At 41.6% G+C, this 16,250-nt stretch overlaps 1 protein-coding gene across 4 annotated transcripts in view; it reads left to right on the top strand.

The window, feature by feature from the left end:
- The window catches only part of dock5 (dedicator of cytokinesis 5), a 34,334-nt gene that overhangs the window by 10,504 nt on the left and 7,580 nt on the right, over positions 1 to 16,250 (top strand). For all 4 annotated transcript variants that reach the window (XR_004697531.2, XM_047341197.1, XM_035166133.2 and 1 more), the window contains exons 9-37: positions 83 to 164; positions 1,022 to 1,151; positions 1,829 to 1,901; positions 3,872 to 4,014; positions 4,177 to 4,302; positions 4,424 to 4,548; positions 5,593 to 5,691; positions 5,927 to 5,999; positions 6,124 to 6,227; positions 6,462 to 6,642; positions 6,960 to 7,057; positions 7,668 to 7,757; positions 9,084 to 9,184; positions 9,320 to 9,454; positions 9,556 to 9,667; positions 10,078 to 10,148; positions 10,387 to 10,493; positions 10,675 to 10,811; positions 12,831 to 12,926; positions 13,120 to 13,218; positions 13,880 to 14,050; positions 14,188 to 14,288; positions 14,373 to 14,431; positions 14,680 to 14,834; positions 14,939 to 15,024; positions 15,420 to 15,576; positions 15,659 to 15,699; positions 15,770 to 15,860; positions 15,980 to 16,099. Coding sequence is in view for 3 of the 4 variants with exons in the window: in XM_047341197.1 (XP_047197153.1) it covers positions 83 to 164; positions 1,022 to 1,151; positions 1,829 to 1,901; positions 3,872 to 4,014; positions 4,177 to 4,302; positions 4,424 to 4,548; positions 5,593 to 5,691; positions 5,927 to 5,999; positions 6,124 to 6,227; positions 6,462 to 6,642; positions 6,960 to 7,057; positions 7,668 to 7,757; positions 9,084 to 9,184; positions 9,320 to 9,454; positions 9,556 to 9,667; positions 10,078 to 10,148; positions 10,387 to 10,493; positions 10,675 to 10,811; positions 12,831 to 12,926; positions 13,120 to 13,218; positions 13,880 to 14,050; positions 14,188 to 14,288; positions 14,373 to 14,431; positions 14,680 to 14,834; positions 14,939 to 15,024; positions 15,420 to 15,576; positions 15,659 to 15,699; positions 15,770 to 15,860; positions 15,980 to 16,099 (3,163 nt within the window). In the remaining variant the exon portion in view is untranslated. The remainder of the gene's footprint in view (positions 1 to 82; positions 165 to 1,021; positions 1,152 to 1,828; positions 1,902 to 3,871; positions 4,015 to 4,176; positions 4,303 to 4,423; positions 4,549 to 5,592; positions 5,692 to 5,926; positions 6,000 to 6,123; positions 6,228 to 6,461; positions 6,643 to 6,959; positions 7,058 to 7,667; positions 7,758 to 9,083; positions 9,185 to 9,319; positions 9,455 to 9,555; positions 9,668 to 10,077; positions 10,149 to 10,386; positions 10,494 to 10,674; positions 10,812 to 12,830; positions 12,927 to 13,119; positions 13,219 to 13,879; positions 14,051 to 14,187; positions 14,289 to 14,372; positions 14,432 to 14,679; positions 14,835 to 14,938; positions 15,025 to 15,419; positions 15,577 to 15,658; positions 15,700 to 15,769; positions 15,861 to 15,979; positions 16,100 to 16,250) is intronic.

Below are 16,250 nucleotides of genomic sequence, written 5' to 3'. Positions count from 1 at the left end.
TTCACATTAGTGATTTTTCTATTTCTCCTGATACCTCGGATAATGTGATCTCTAACTGTGACTCTTATTTAAATTCATGCAGTGAGAACTTCCTGGTGCGCTGGGACAGTATGGGGATGCCTAAAGAAATTGAAAAACTCAACAACCTGCCAGCGCTATTCACGGTAACTGAATCCCACTGACTGTGTTCCCTCCGCTCTGGATTGAAACAATCCACACGCTGCCTGAAATCTGTGACAAAGAGGACAATTTACTCCTGGATTGCTCCTAATTTACTAAAAGTTTCCAGTGAATGGCTCACATTCACGGCACATCTTTAGAAATTTTAATACGTTTGCCTCAGTTATAATGCTGCCGTTTATGTTAATGACACAGGCAGCCGTTGCCCCGTAAACATGTCATTGTTTTATCCTGCATGTGTGCCACTGGGAATTAGTGGTTCAGAGTGTAATGAAACCACATTAATCATGGCAAGGAGCTGAAATTTTATGGTTAGATTTGCTTCCTCGAAGCACAATAGACTCCTTGACTTGAAAAAGCGTCCAGAAAAACAAACGCATTAAGATGTTGGAGAGGTGATACGTCAGAGAGAGTTTCCCTGCATTCTTTCACCCTGCAATATGTGCCATCTGGTCTGCAGCTCCATCCCTGTGAATGCACATAATGACAGGGCAGTCATACATGCTACATCCACACTATTTCGTTTGAAAAGACATCCACTCTGCTATGGATACGCCTGCATCCACACTAGTTTTTAGAGCTGCTAAAGCAGAGAAGTTTGAAAATGCTATCATGCACATGCCCAGTGTACATTAGTGGTAATGTGATATGCAATTTCAGGCATGTTTGTATGGAAAGGGATTAAAAGTGATTAGGAGCCAAATCGTCGTAGTTTACAAATCCCGTTTTCAAACTAAAACACAGTAGTATGGATGTAGCCACAGTCCACTGCCTTTTGTATCTTTGTGTCTTATCAGTTAACATCCCATAATAAATCAACCTTGTGTGTCATTGAATCCAGGACCTGAGCAGCAGCGACTTAATGAGGCAGCGACTGTTCCTGGTCTGTCAGATCATCAGAGTGGGCAGCATGGAGCTGAAAGAGGGCAAGAAACACACCGGTGGACTGAGGAGGCCGTTCGGTGTGGCCGGTGAGCTGCTATTCTACTGTCCCAGTTTTTGGTTAAGGAATATGAAAGTCTACTCAGTTGCTTTAACAGTTCTGTTGAGGTATAAAAATAAGGGATCCATGTGCTGAATGAAACGGGAACACCTGCTTTCTGCTCCGGAAAATGTTTCCGCTCTGCCTTGGCAAAGAGAGTGGCTGGAAATTGGTTTAGCAATGGTCTTTGTATTTGGCCAGATGATTAGTGGGTTTTATGAGGAATGGTTTCCTCAGGTGTTCGAGCAAATGGACTGAAACCAGAGTCACAAAGAATGTTTAAGTCAGAAGTCAAATTGTTTTTAGCCAGAAAAAAAAAAAAAACAGTTTGGGAAAAGAGCTGGGTAGAATGAACAACTCTGAGGCATTTTGCAAGCTGGAGATCAAGAACCCTCAATCTGTCTCATTGTGGCGGCTGTCTGCTGTGCCAGGCAACAGGTGAGTGAGATCCAATACTTGGCTCGGCTGCTGTTTCAAAAGTAGAACAAACAGAACTTTTCCAGCAGAACTAAAAACAAAAAAACCAATTAACTCTTGTTAAATCCAGCGAATTCCCATTTTACTGTTGTTTTGGCAACAACTAAACACTGTATTTCCTCTGAAAGGTTTGTTTACCCTTGAGTCTTTGGCCACACTGTGATGCTCCTAATGTCTTTGTGTTTGCAGTGATGGACATTACAGATGTCGCCCATGGCAAAACCGACGATGAGGACAAACAGCACTTCATCCCGTTTCAGCAGTGAGTCTTTTGATGCTGTCACACTCCTGCTGTTAACAGGCTCAGCCATGTTTTGTAAAGCAACACAATTCAGCACGAATAATGGAAAATAATTGGACTCGAGAAAAACAGGACTCAAGTTATAGCTGCTTACTGCGTTCAGTCACACGCTTTTTTCAAGGATGCAATTCAGCTGTTTTTTTTATATGCATTTCAAGGGCAAATATCAAAATTAAAAAAACTTTTTACAATACAGAGTGTTCTCAAAGGCAGGCTTCAATGCCGTGTTCCCATAGCACCCGCACAGTGGGGGGATGAGGGCGATAATACTCAATACAGGGATCCTGCATGGAAGAGCCCCTAAAAATATCTCGACTGTTTCGTGACATCTGAACCAAATTTTACCAAGGTTTATCCTCCATTTGTCACTGCACACTGTGTCACAGTTCACTGTCTTCTTGAAGAGCTACAGACAAAAAAAGGACTCATTGAATGTCTGGAGGATTATTGTAAAGTCTTTTCTACTCTTCAGTCACTGCCACTCGTCTAAGTGTGTTCCCCTCAGAACACACAGAACAGCTTGTTAAGCTCCCCAGCCTTGACACATGAGTTTCGATTTCATTAACATTAACATATTCCTGTCTGTATGTGCTTATCTACATGCTAACACACTGTATTAAGATGCTGACCATGGTAAATATCATATCTTTGTAACGTCGTCATCATGTAAGCATGCTTACATTAGCATTTAGATCAAAGCGAAGCCTCTCAGCGCCTTTAACATGCCTGCTAATTTGTTGTGATACTACAAGGTTACTGAGATTAAAAGATTAGAACAGTTGTGCAAAAATGTTTTGCATGAGCATTTTCTAAATGAGCATCTCAGTGACCATGAGTTCATTGGAAAATTGTGTAATTCAGATGTTCACCAAGATGAATTGATTCACCACTGGATCAATGTAAAGCTGTTTTCAGACACGAACCCTCGAAAATGTCCAGAAAATTGGGTCCAGACATTTTCAGGGGGTTTGTCTGTACACAACAACAGGAGCATTTCTGTAACATTCATTGTACAACAAAGGTAGAAGGAAAAAAATCATTGCACTCAACCAATCCAATAAGAGCTGTTGCACAGTGTTCACACACCCACATCAAATCAGAAGTAGGACATGACATCTAATCACTACTGTGGAAAGCACAGTGTTTTTGTTTACAGCATATCCACAACAGCGTCGGCCCGTCTCATCAAAACCTCTCAAATCTCATTGTCTCACATCTTTGTCCGTGTCTTCTATGGGTCTGGCATTTCTTTTTCATCCTGGAATATTTGTATTCACATCTGTTGTGGGTTACAAATGTCATCAACCATGGCCACTCACTCTCTGAGAGTTTTCTGGAAATGTTCCTGCTGTGTTCTCACATGGGCTCACTCTTACATTCTCTGTACCTTTTACCGGAGGCCTGGCAGGAAAAATTCTGGGATATGTCTGGAGCAACTGACTGAGACATTTGTGTTCTCACAAACAGCCCCTCTGGAAAATGTCAGGAAAATGTTTGAACTTCATTGCAAGCAGCTGACGATATTTTTGCACTCATATTTCTGAATTATGCAGTAAAGAAACAAGAACGCATCAACTGATGACAGAACACGAACTGTGTATTAACAAATTACACACTATTTGACAATTGCATCAAAGACACGTAAGAAGAAATATCTTAACATGACTCTGATTTATTTCAGCTGGTAATTAAGTTGTTAAAAGACACTCACATGCAGTCTTGTGCTGAATAAAGTCAGTATAGCACCAGTACACTGTGTTAGTCAGTTCTGTAGTAGTCACTGGGGTGTGAGGAAATAAAAATGGTGCAGCTTGTCAAGAGATCCAGACCTCCTAACTTTGCCTTTTTGCTGCTCCTCCGTCCGTGTGTTTGTCACCTGTCAGAGATGCTGTCATCTGATTGTTCTTATTCTCCCGATGCCTCTCACTCAGGATAGCGATGGAAACCTACATCCGTCAGAGGCAGCTCATCATGTCTCCGCTCATGCCATCCCGAGTCATAGGAGAGAATGAGCCGCTCACTGCTGTCTTCAACAAAGTCATTGCCACGCGGGAGGTCAATCACAAAGGCCAGGGTAAAATTAAGTGCTCTCTGACAGTGTGTCCCCCTGTGATTGGGGAGGGTCACTCGAGATTGACCTTTTTGTTTTGAGGGAAATAAATGATGTGTGAGGGGTCTGTTGGGTTTATGCTTGCGGCGTCTGCCTCATTGAATTTCCTTACGTGTTTCCTGGCAGGGCTGTTTGTGACCCTGAAACTCCTCCCTGGTGATCTCGCCCAAGTCAGAAAGGACTACCCCCACTTTGTGGACCGCAGCACGGCTATCGTCAGGAAAATGGGCTTTCCAGAAATCATCCTCCCAGGTGGATCAAAGTCTGCTCTGCATGTGCCATGCTTGTGTTCTTTGTACTTGCTTGCAAAATCGCGAGAATGGCTCATAAGTTGCCAGCGCATCCACCTAATCATCTGTTGTACTTTCTCTAGGAATTGTGAGGAATGATATTTACATAACCCTGCTGCAGGGAGAGTTTGACCGAGGCAAAAAAAAGACCCCGAAAAACGTAGAGGTCATACTGACTGTGCACGATGATGAAGGCAATCCCATGGAGGTAAAACAGACCAGTGAATTCAACAAATCATTTTCTAATCAAGCTTTATGTGACTATAATAGCATCTATTCATAGCAATTCTTATAGTTTTGCTGTAAATATTGTAGTGTTTCAGCCTTGTTAGCAGCATAAACAATGGATTAAAATATCTACCGCTTTACTCCTGGATGGATTTCTACTAAATGTTGTACCAACATTCATTGTCTTCAGAGGATAAATCCAACTGACTATATTGATCCCCTGACCTTTCCTCTAGCTCTACCACAAGGTTTACATTTTTTGTTTTAAGTAAACTTCTAACAAATTCAGGATCAAATTCGTGACAGACAGACGTGCCACACCGGGTGAATTATTACAAGAATGAATTTATAACATTTCATTTTGCACCTTCATCAGATAAAAAATTATATTTGTTCGATACTTTGACTCACAGTGTATCTCCCATCAACCTCAGTCGTAGTTTTTATATAGAGCTCATCAGCAAATGCTAACATGCTAACTGGCACTAAACTCAATCATGTAAAACATATCTGGTAAACATCAGTATGTCAGCATTTTCATTGTAAGCATGTTAGCATACTAATGTTAGCAATTAGCTCGGTACATCCTCACAGAGATGTTTGCATGGTTGTCGATCATAGACTGTATATAAAGATGGACAACATGTCAGCTCCTCAATAGTGAAGCAAAAGCATCTCGATCGCCCCCTGTAGGCTGGCTGCAGTATAGGTCTTAAATCCTGCCTCGGGACTTTGCTATAGCTTCTCTGTCCCCAGATTGTTAGAGCACAGACTCTGGCTGAAACTGCATAATATGGCAGCATTCGTATTAGGGATGATTTGGCTTCATTTCTGGATAGTGGGAGGAAGTGAAGACACGTTGTCCATCTTCATATACAGTCAATTCTTATTCTTAAAGGTTATATGACTCATTTTTGGAGCATTATCTTGCACTTCTGTGACTGTGGTACTTTTTTGATTTCCAATGAAGAGCGAATTGATGTTCCTATCATGTCGTTAAATCTCTGTCCTTCAACTTCTGTAGAAAGCCATATTTCCTGGGGCCGGTTATGATGGTATCACAGAGTACAAGTCCGTCATATACTACCAGGTGAAGCAGCCTTGCTGGAATGAAACTGTGAAGGTGAGGCTCATGTCAAGGACCCACATGTGCAACTCTGCACTTCCAACACGATATCTTACGTTCTCTAATTAGTTCTTTAAATGGATTTGCTGTGGCTCAATATAATGAAATAATCTTCTGGGGAGGATACTGGCTCAGAATGTGCTACTCATACAAATCTCCCACCAGATAACATTTATTCCACTTTATAATCCTGTATTCACACTCTCCTTCATTTCTCCCCCTCCCCTGCAAGGTGACAATTCCCATTGAAGACGTGTGCCGCTGTCACCTCAGGGTGATGTTTCGACACAGGTCTTCCCAGGACTGTGAGTGAATGTGACTTATTTGTATGGCAAGCATCCACATGTAAACCTGTCACTGTGTTAAATACAGCCAGAGTGACTGTTGGTGGATCTGCTCCTGTCTGTCATGTTTCTGTGCATCCCTCAGCTAGAGACAAATCGGAGAAGCCCTTTGGAATGGCCTTTGTGCGGCTCATGAGAGTAGATGGGACCACGCTAAAAGACGGCATACATGAACTCATCGTCTACAAGGTGCTGTTCTTTTATTTCTCATCTTGTATGAAGTGTATCTCATTGCACTTATCTATAAAATAAACAGGATATTATTTATTACTTTTATCTAATTACACAAAAAATCTGTCCTGAAAAGCTGACAGTTGGCAGAGAGATTATGCATGAATCCCCTCCACAGTCAATAAATATGACATTAGATCTCCATCGATCAATATGCTTCATGATTCATTGCCTGTTTTATGAATTTCCCAGGTTGATGTGAAAAAGGCTGAGGATGCAAAGGTCTATCTCACCCTGCCGGCGACCTGGGATGAAGTGGGGGAGAAGGAGAAGCAGACGGGGAAGCAGTTCCACCATTCAGGAGTCGTTCCTGTGACTAAAGACAGCTTCCAGATTGCATCGCTCACCTGCTCCACTAAACTCACCCAGAACGGTACAGCAGGGAACATTTCTGTTTTGCCCACATAACTCTGAGATAATTAAAAGATGTAATGTCACAGTTTTTAAGAGATGAAACTGATTCTACAGCAGCGGATTGAGGTGCACTGGCCTCATTGTTTCCTCCCCTCAGATCATCTTTTAAATTATTTAGGCTCATCTGTGTTGCAAATATTTTGCTGATGTATGGACAGTTGATTGACGTAAATCTAATCAGGAGGCTTTTAACACAGTTATCTCTAACTGATGTAGCACATGAGCTGTTGCTACTGCTTTATTTATTCTGATTGTTGATTTTTGTTGTTTTCCCAGTGGATCTTCTCGGCCTGTTAAACTGGAGGTCTAACCCCGGAGATCTGGACCAGATTCTTCAGAGAATGATGGAGGTCGAGGGAGGGGAGATAGTGAAAGTGAGTTCCCATTGTGTCACAAATACTGTTCTAAGTGCAGCTGCTTTCAGACATGCACTCAGCTCCGGAAATCTCCTGAAATTCTCTGGAGGGGCTGTATGCAAGAGCACCAATGTCTATTTGAAAGGCTCCAGACTTTCTATGGAATTTCTCTTGCCAGCACCACTAGTATCCTAAGGGTTTTTTACCAGGGTTTTACTAGTGAGAAAGTGGGTGTGTTAATGATGTATCTCTAATGCGACAGATGCACAAACTGAAAAAAACTAAACAAATACAAATACACGTAGAAAACACAGACGAAGATGTCAAAAGAGCTTTTGGCGATAAGGGGCAAGGCTGTAAACATGTGATCTCTGCAGATGCATTCAGTCTGAAAGTCCTCCGCCTGCAGCGCTCTGGAGATTTTGCTGTTATGAATGTGTCTGAGCGGAAAATGTCCTGCTCTGTTGTTCGTGTGTGAATGGTAAACTCCTGACAAAGGACATTTTTGCGGACATTCTCCAGAGTTCACGTGTGAAAACAGCTTAGATAACATTCTGATCAGTTTAATAAATGATGTAAAATGTCTTCTATAATGGGAGTTATGTGACTTGTTTCTGTTTCCCCACAGTTTCTCCAGGACACTCTGGATGCCCTGTTCAACATAATGATGGAGACCTCAGAGAAGGACACCTATGACACCCTGGTCTTCAATGCGTTGGTTAGTTTGTGGTGAAGCCATTGTGTGGCCAATTTTATTATGCAGTGCACAAGTGTCCATGACAGGATGGCACGACACAACCCCACGAAGGGTCGCAACATTTGTCTAAAGGGTCACAGGGATAGGAAACTGAATTGTGCCACAAAAACATATGACAATATTTACAAATATTTTATTAAATTCTTTATTTAGGACAATGTACATTAATCAACATTCCTACAAATGTAAATGAAAGGCTAATTTTCATCGTCAGTCCCTTTGCCAGATGTTGATAGGCCTCCTGCAGTGACAAAAAATAGTGCATTAATACAGTAACACACTGGGAACAATTGTTAAAAAGCAAACACCATTATAAGTATACATCCAGTCATTTACAGCTGTAACAGGTACAATCCTCGTAAATCATATCAGCCATGACTTTTGTTCTGAAAAAGCCATTTATTAACACTACATTTAAATAAATGATCATGACACATTTTTGATAAACAATTGCAATCAGCGCTAACCACAAAACTAAATGAAAACATTAGTAGCCACCTCTTTAACCACATTTGGCTTCGTACATGGTTGAACAACACATTAGAACTGACCCGAATATTATTTTACTTTGTTAGCTTGCAGCACTTTTGCAGTTGTGAGGCGGCTTGCTTACAATTTTTCACTGATGTGCCAAACTAGTAGATTTCACATATGCCAGTTTCCTTTTAACTTTCTAGGGGTTGTTGTTTTTTTCCTACAGTTTTTTGACTCCTCTCTTGCACTGTTGTAGCTTGTAAGCATGTGAGTGTTTTGTGTCAGTGCTGCTAACGTTAGATGACAACTGCACCTCACAAAGATATCACGTAGATTAATAATGTCCTTGTCTGAGAACAACTAATAATAATTCCTGTAGATGAATAATGTTGAATTACTATTTCTCATTTCATTGGCAATTGAGATATTTGTGGCAATGCCTATGTGATATTATTTATAAATGAAACATGCAACAGTGAAATACTATTTTGATGTTGATTACCATGGCAACAGTGGAAGATTCAAAGTACTCAAACTTGACTTCTTTGGAATAAGAATAATAATCTTTATGTGACACAGACTGTGTAAAGATTAGAATTTTAAACAGTATTACAGGCTTACATCATGCATTTCCTACATGTTACGGTTTGACTACAAACACATGAACATGAAATACATGAATGCACGCCATAATAAGATATAATCCTAAGTATTTTAAATAAGAAACATCTGGAACCAGTAATGTAGAGTTCTGTACATGTGTCAACTTAGACCAGTTTCTCATTTTGTTTCCTTCTCTTTTTTTATAACCAGGTATTTATAATCACACTTATTGGCGACATCAAATTCCAGCACTTCAATCCAGTCTTGGAAACCTACATCAACAAGCACTTCAGTGCCACTTTGGCTTACATGTGAGTCTCCCCTCTCTTTTCCACCTTTGATGGCTTACTCCCCTTCATGCTGTTTATTTTTAGTATTCCATTTGCTCTTCTTCTCCACCCACGCCCAAATTACCAGAGGACCTTAATACTCATTTACTTTTTCAGGAAGCTAACTGGGGTGCTTAACTACTACGTGAGCCATGCCGAGGAGCCCGTCCTGACCGAGAGGCTCTACATGGCACTCAAAGCTCTAAAATACCTCTTCAGGTTTATTGTACAGTCCCGGGTCCTCTATCTCAGGTATCAAGAGACATTGTCATAAAAGAAAAAAATAATCCACTTTGCACTCTCATATTCAAAGGCTTGCTTCTTGTGATGCAAATCCTGGCCTTGATTCTCAGATTCTATGGGAACAGTGAAGATGGGGACGCTTTCCTCAACTCCATTCGCACCCTTTTCTTGTCTTTCAACACTCTCATGGACAGACCTCTTGATGAGGGAGTGAAGATAAAGGTAAACTGAATCACAGCTGAGTAGTTAGTGTTTCCAGGAACTGCTTTTGTCTCTTATTTGTTTGATTGTTGTGATGTATGTGATAAAATTTCACAAAATCGTCTTTTATGTTTCAATCTTGAGAATAAAACTAAATTGCAGCTCAGTCAGACTCTATGAAGATGCTTTAATTTTCAGTCTCATCATCTTTCAGTGCTGCATATAAATTTCATGGACTTCATCAGTCAAGCTGTGAAAATCTGTGGCACTGTTTTATGGACAAATTATTGAAAAGTTTTACAAATTAACTGCAGAATGAGTGTGGGCTCCCCGTTGGCAGCTTCTGTAAGTTGAGGAAAAGCTTGTTTACAAGAGAATAAACAACATCCCCACGCTCCAGCCTGATGAGACCTGATTCTTTGTTTTTTCAGGGGGCAATATTAAAATACCTCCCCAGCATCATTAATGACATCCAGACTGTGTTTGATCCCGTGGAGCTCAGGTAAGTCTCCAGAGGGTTTGCACAGCAGGAAATGATAATTGCCTGCCTCAGTGCAAACGATCATATTCTTTTTAGAGTTAAGGAGTCATTCTTCTCCTTTCTTGACGCCGTAGAGTTAACCCATAATGTGTGTTGCTCATTAGTCCTCCATGACAATAATTACCAGATGTGAGATGTGAATAACATAAAAAATGTCACCGCTGCTCTTTTGGCTCCTTTCTTTCATTTCCTTAAACAGCGTTCTCCTAGCAAAGTTCATCGAGAGCATTCCAGACTCGCAGCTCGTGCGTCAGAAGCTGGGCTGCATGTGTAAAATGGTGGAGAGTGACCTTTTCAGGCAGCCAGGTAGGAGTCCTCGAGGCTCAAAAACCACATAATGACATTTCACACAAGATGAAGGGCACAATGCATTGCTCCACATTACACCTACGTACCTGTTTGTCAGGTCAGCTCCATTAACAGAAAATGTGATGTTTGATCCAACAAGCTCTGTTTTTTCTTTTTCTTCTCCACTCCTTTGCCGCAGATTGTCGAGATGTACTCCTGCCACTTGTCACTGACCAGCTGAGTGGGCAGCTGGACGACCGCTCGTGTAAACCCGACCACGAGGCCTGCGTCCAGCTGCTCAGCACAGTGTTGGACAACCTGGACCGCAAGGACGTGGTGAGGAGAACAAATTCACTTTCAGACACGCAAAGATAATAACTTTAAAGGTTCATTACACTCAAATTACAGGGGGAGAAAAATCACATTGAGAATTTGGATGCAAGTCTGAAAAATGGGTTTCATGCACAAGGTGGCAGAGATAAGCTAATGCGATTAGAAATCAGTGGGGACGTGGTAGCAAAACTGCAGGTTATTATGGAAAGGAGCCAGTTGAGGTGATTCTGGCATCTATGTAGAGGTTTTCAAGGCACGTCCAGCTGAAAGGAATTCCTGGAGCAGATCCAGAGAGCTGTCCCGTTCAAATTACACATCCCATCATGCCTGGGAGCATCACTGGGTCTCCCCTGGAGGGGTGAGAAAACTCTGGGCTGCACTGTTTAGCCCCTTCCCACAGATTTTTGTAATATTTACCCGGGTTTTCATCTGTTTTCACCACCACGATACGAGGAAGGCATTGAATCTCGAGAGGAGACCTTACTTAAACAAATTCCAATTAGAAACTTTTGTCAGTCCAAAACCCAAAGATATTTACCTTACTGTAATTAAGGTCAAGGAAAGTCCTCATTAAGTTCACTAATTAGAGGGTGCTCTGCCTTTCCCATAGAATTCATTCAATCTATGCACGCGCACGAACGTCACTCACATGCAACCAGTGATAGGTACATAGACTAAGGTTTGAAAGACAAGCTCTCGTGTGCATAGCACGCCACTTGCAGTTACGCACACAATATGAGGTCAGACTGTTGACAGTAACAACTTTCTAATTTTACTCTGCAAATAGCACTGCACACAGCTATCCAATGCAGCAACTGAGCAAAACACAAAGATCTTATTTGTTACAATGAGAAGTGTAAAAAAATGTGTTATGCCTCCGTGCCAGCGACAGCCTGTGGCCGGAGGGAATCTTTTCACCTTTGGCACAAACATTCACTTTGACTCAAAGATGAACTGATTAGAGTTTGAAGGTCAAATGATCAAGGTCACATGACCTCACGTGGTTGTGAATGCAATATATCAGGAAAGCCCAAATGGAATTTCATCACATCCAGCACAAATATTCACTTGGACTCAAGAATGCCCTGATTCAGATTTGGTGGTCAAAGGTGACCTCACCAAGCACATGTTTTGCCTTGTGAATGCCATATCTCTGGAACGCCTTCAGTAAATCTTTTCACATTTTTTGCACCAATATTAACTTGCACTCAACGACTAACTGATTTAATTTTGGGGGAAAAGGGGAAAAGCTAAAGTCATCTGGCACAATTCACTTCACTTTGACTCATTGATGACCCAGATGTGAATTTGATGGTCAAATGCCACTGTGACCTCTCAAAACACGTTTTACCTTGTGAACACAGTATCTCAGTAAAAGACAAGGTCACGGTGGCCTCACAAAACATGATTGGGCCTCTTGAATGTGATCAGACTGCCTTGAGGGAATTTGTTCAACTTGAACTGATGAACCGATTAGATTTCAGTGGTCAAAGGTTAAGGTCATAATGACCTGATATGAATCTGGAAATAAAATTGATGGAGATGGAAACTGCACTGGTTGGCAGAGGCCTACAACTGCTGCGGTATTTCTTTTCATAATGAAACAGTCACAGGTCGCCACAGTCTAGATAATTAATGGGAAACTCTGGTGCTGGCATGATGTAGATGATGACATTTTTTAATAATCAATTATTTAAATTATATAGGTTATAGATTCATTTTTTGTAATTTGATTGTTTCCATTTCACCTGAAGAATTAGGATTATCTATAGTAAGTGGAACAGTCTTTGTAGGCAGACATGCTGCTGTATTTTTGTCAGTACTCAGAGCATCACAGAAGAAATTCCATTCACCTCCACTGTATGCACTGACCTTGGCAAATAAAGCCAGCACTAAAAATAAAGGAGTAAAATAGGGGTTTTGTAATTTGGCTGAATTGGGTCCTTTAATAGCGACAGCACCGTATAACATATCTGTGCCAACATGTTTCAACTGTACCTGAGGCGGTCTCTGTCTTTGCAGGGTCCAACCAGAGGGCACGTTCAGCTGATAATGGAGCGGCTTCTTCGCAGGGTTAATCGCACAGTCATCAGCATGGACAGGTCCTCCCTTCTCATTGTAAGACCCAGTGTGATGTTGGAGTCGAAATAAATCCTTGACGACTGCAACCTCAGCCTTTATCTTAGCATTAATGAGCGTGAAATCACCTAAAACAATACCACCGAAGCAACAAAGAACGTGCTGGGGTGCAGTTTTTTTAAGTGATATTTTAGTGTGAAAACATGAGTGATAGTGGACCTCTCTTTGGCAGGGTCACTATCTCGCCTGCATGACGGCCATCCTGAAGCAAATGGATGACATGCATTACGCCCACTACATCAGCACCTTCAAGACGAGACAGGATATCATAGTAAGTGTCCCTGTTGCTCCCCTGTTGCCTACAGCTCCCGCTGAAAGATCCCATCAATAACAGGCATTAAACCACCCATGTCACTTACTGCTCCTTAAGAGAATATTGATTACAGATATTTCACTCAGTGGATTGGGGTGACATGATGAGGATGTCTGTAAGGCCTCCATTAAGGAACATTGTGTGTGCCTGACATGTCGCAGCACTGCTGTGGATTTGCTTATGCCTCTTGTACACCAAAATGAACAGGTTTTTTAAATGTAGGTAAACCTGTTCAAAAAGGTGATTAACTTCTTTCCCATTGCCAGCAGAGATGCTTGCCTTTCTGTTTTTTCCCCCCAGTGCACCATGTTCAACATCACCAATGCACCAAAAACTGAGGGGCTCTCTCTCCTCGCTGTCAAATTAGCAGGTTCACCCGGTTGTTTCCATCACTGCCGATCGGAGCCGATAAAAACCTGTGTCATTTCAGGGTCATTTGACTCTGGAGTAAATGCTGATTGTATCCGTTCCCATTGCAGACAGAAGCCAGATGTTAGTGAGTTTTTAGACCAGTGGAAAAGAGGCTTTAGTTTGGTTCAATTACTTATCTTTCAGATATTATTGTAGTTCTTTGAAGCGAGAGTGCACACTTGCAGTAAAGCTTCCTCTCTGCCCTCAGGACTTTCTCATGGAGACATTCATCATGTTTAAAGACCTCATGGGAAACGTCTTCCCGGCTGACTGGATGATCATGAACCTGGTGCAGATGCAGGTCTTCCTCAGGGCCATCGACCAGTACTCGGACGTCCTCAACATGTACTTCTTGGACCAGGCACATTTCGAACTACAGGTGCGTCGCCTCTCCTCCTTTCTCTCTCCTTCGTCTTAGTAGAGGTCACATTTTTTATTCAACACAAAATCAAAAGCCAATATTATGAGACGGTATTTATGTCATTAATATTTGAAAACCCTGCTTCCCCCTCGCAGCTTTGGAATAACTACTTTTATTTGACTGTGGCATTCCTCACCCACAAGACACTGCAGCTGGAATCCTTCTCTCAGGAGAAGCGGAATAAGATACTGAACAAGTGAGTCGACTCCCAGCTCATCAAAAAGATTATTTTAATGTCAGAAACTGTAATGTACAGCTTTTTAATTTCATTTTACCACAGATATGGAGACATGAGGAAGACTTTTGGGTTTAAAATAAGAGACATGTGGTACAATCTCGGTGAGTGTTTTTGCACCATCTGATAAAACTACTATCATCACAGAGTTAGTGGGATTGTTTATTCGGTACATGCCAAGTGGAAAAACAGGACAATATTTTTTTTATTGTCCAGTTTCACAGTGTATTGTTGTTTTGTTTACTATATTATTAGATTTGGCCTTTGTGTGTTGAATGACGCAGATGCAGCTTATTGCCTTCTCAAATCATGCTATGATATTTTGGTGTGATAATGTTCTGTTGTCCCTCAGGCCCCCACAAAATGAAGTTCATCCCAGCCATGGTCGGGCCCATCCTTGCGGTCACACTGGTGCCTCAGCCTGAACTGAGGAAAGCTACCATCCCCATCTTCTTTGATATGATGCAGTGTGAGCACAACTTCAACCCCGGACGGACATTTGAGACGGTAAAAAGCTCTGAAATTCCACACTTCTCCTGGATAAATAGGACCTTTGTTTGACCTGATGCTGTGTTTGTGTTTTTCTTTAAATCACCTTCTTGTCTTTGCAGTTCGAGAATGAACTGATAACAAAGCTGGATCAGGAGGTGGAAGGAGGTCAAGGGGATGAGCAGTACAAAGTCCTGCTGGAGAAAACGTAAGACTCAGGAGCAGATCAACAAGAAAAAAATATTTATTTTATTCTGAGACTTGTTCAAGTAATGCAGCACACCGATAAAACACCCTTCAATACTGTGTAAACGGAAATTCACATAGGATTGCTTATGAAACACAAAGCAGGTTTTCTGATTGTGTTTTTTAAGAAAGTCCACAAGGAGCCAGAAAGACAAGATGGTCTACTGGAATTGTAAACAACCTCTAATCAATAGAAAACTCTTGAGGACAGAATGTTTTGGTCCCAGACAACTGCAAAAACAGGTTTTAGTTTTCTGGTCAGATTTAGGGAGATTTAGCTTTAGGGAACTGATAAACTAGACATAGCCCATTACAGCTGAGGAGTAGTCTGTGAAGGACATTTGTTTATATGTGCAGGTTACTGGAGCACTGCAGACGCCACAGATACCTCTCACAGTCAGGGGAGGAGCTGGCTCTGCTGCTCAGCAGTCTGCTGGAGAATCTCCTGGCGTACCGCACCATCACACATGATGAAAGTCCAGAGCACCGAATGAGCTGCACTGTCAATGTGCTGGTATGCTCAGTGTTTATGTTCATGGTTTGTACATGTACATTAAGCAGTTTTCAGAAATAAGCTTTTTTTTTTTTTCCTGCAGAACTTCTACAAAGAGAAAAAGAGGGAGGACATTTACATCCGGTGAGTTAGAGACACAGAGTTTGTGGTTTCAGGGCCAAACCTTATCTGACTGATGTACTCATGTGACCAGGTACTTGTACAAGCTGAGAGATCTGCACCTGGACTGTGAGAACTACACAGAGGCATCCTACACTCTGCTACTACACGCCGAAATACTGGAGGTCTCTAACACATCACAGTATTTTTTTTTAGTTTGAGTTGTTTCACCTGTGCTAATATCACCATGTTTCTAAATGTTCAGTGAGTGATACATTCTAAGTTAATTGATTTGCCTCCTCAGTGGTCTGACAAACCCTGTGCAACTCACCTCATCCCTCGAGATGGGGACCGTGTGTGGACCCAGCAGGAGCTGAAAGAGAGGCTCTTCCAGGAGATCATTTGTTACTTTGACAAGGGCAAGGTGAGTGGCCACTGCCTTGTCTGTGAGCTGCTGTTGAAAAAACACATACAGATATTTATTTTGGATGCAGATAATTATCAATGTTTTCTGAATCAAAATGTATTATTTTTAGGTGAGTGATCTTTATCCAGTTACTTTACAGTAACCATGA

Source organism: Hippoglossus stenolepis, chromosome 9, assembly GCF_022539355.2.
Source record: "Hippoglossus stenolepis isolate QCI-W04-F060 chromosome 9, HSTE1.2, whole genome shotgun sequence".
Lineage (NCBI taxonomy): Eukaryota > Metazoa > Chordata > Actinopteri > Pleuronectiformes > Pleuronectidae > Hippoglossus > Hippoglossus stenolepis.
The sequence above is the reverse complement of the archived record's forward strand: the minus strand, read 5'-3'. Positions and strand labels throughout refer to the sequence as shown.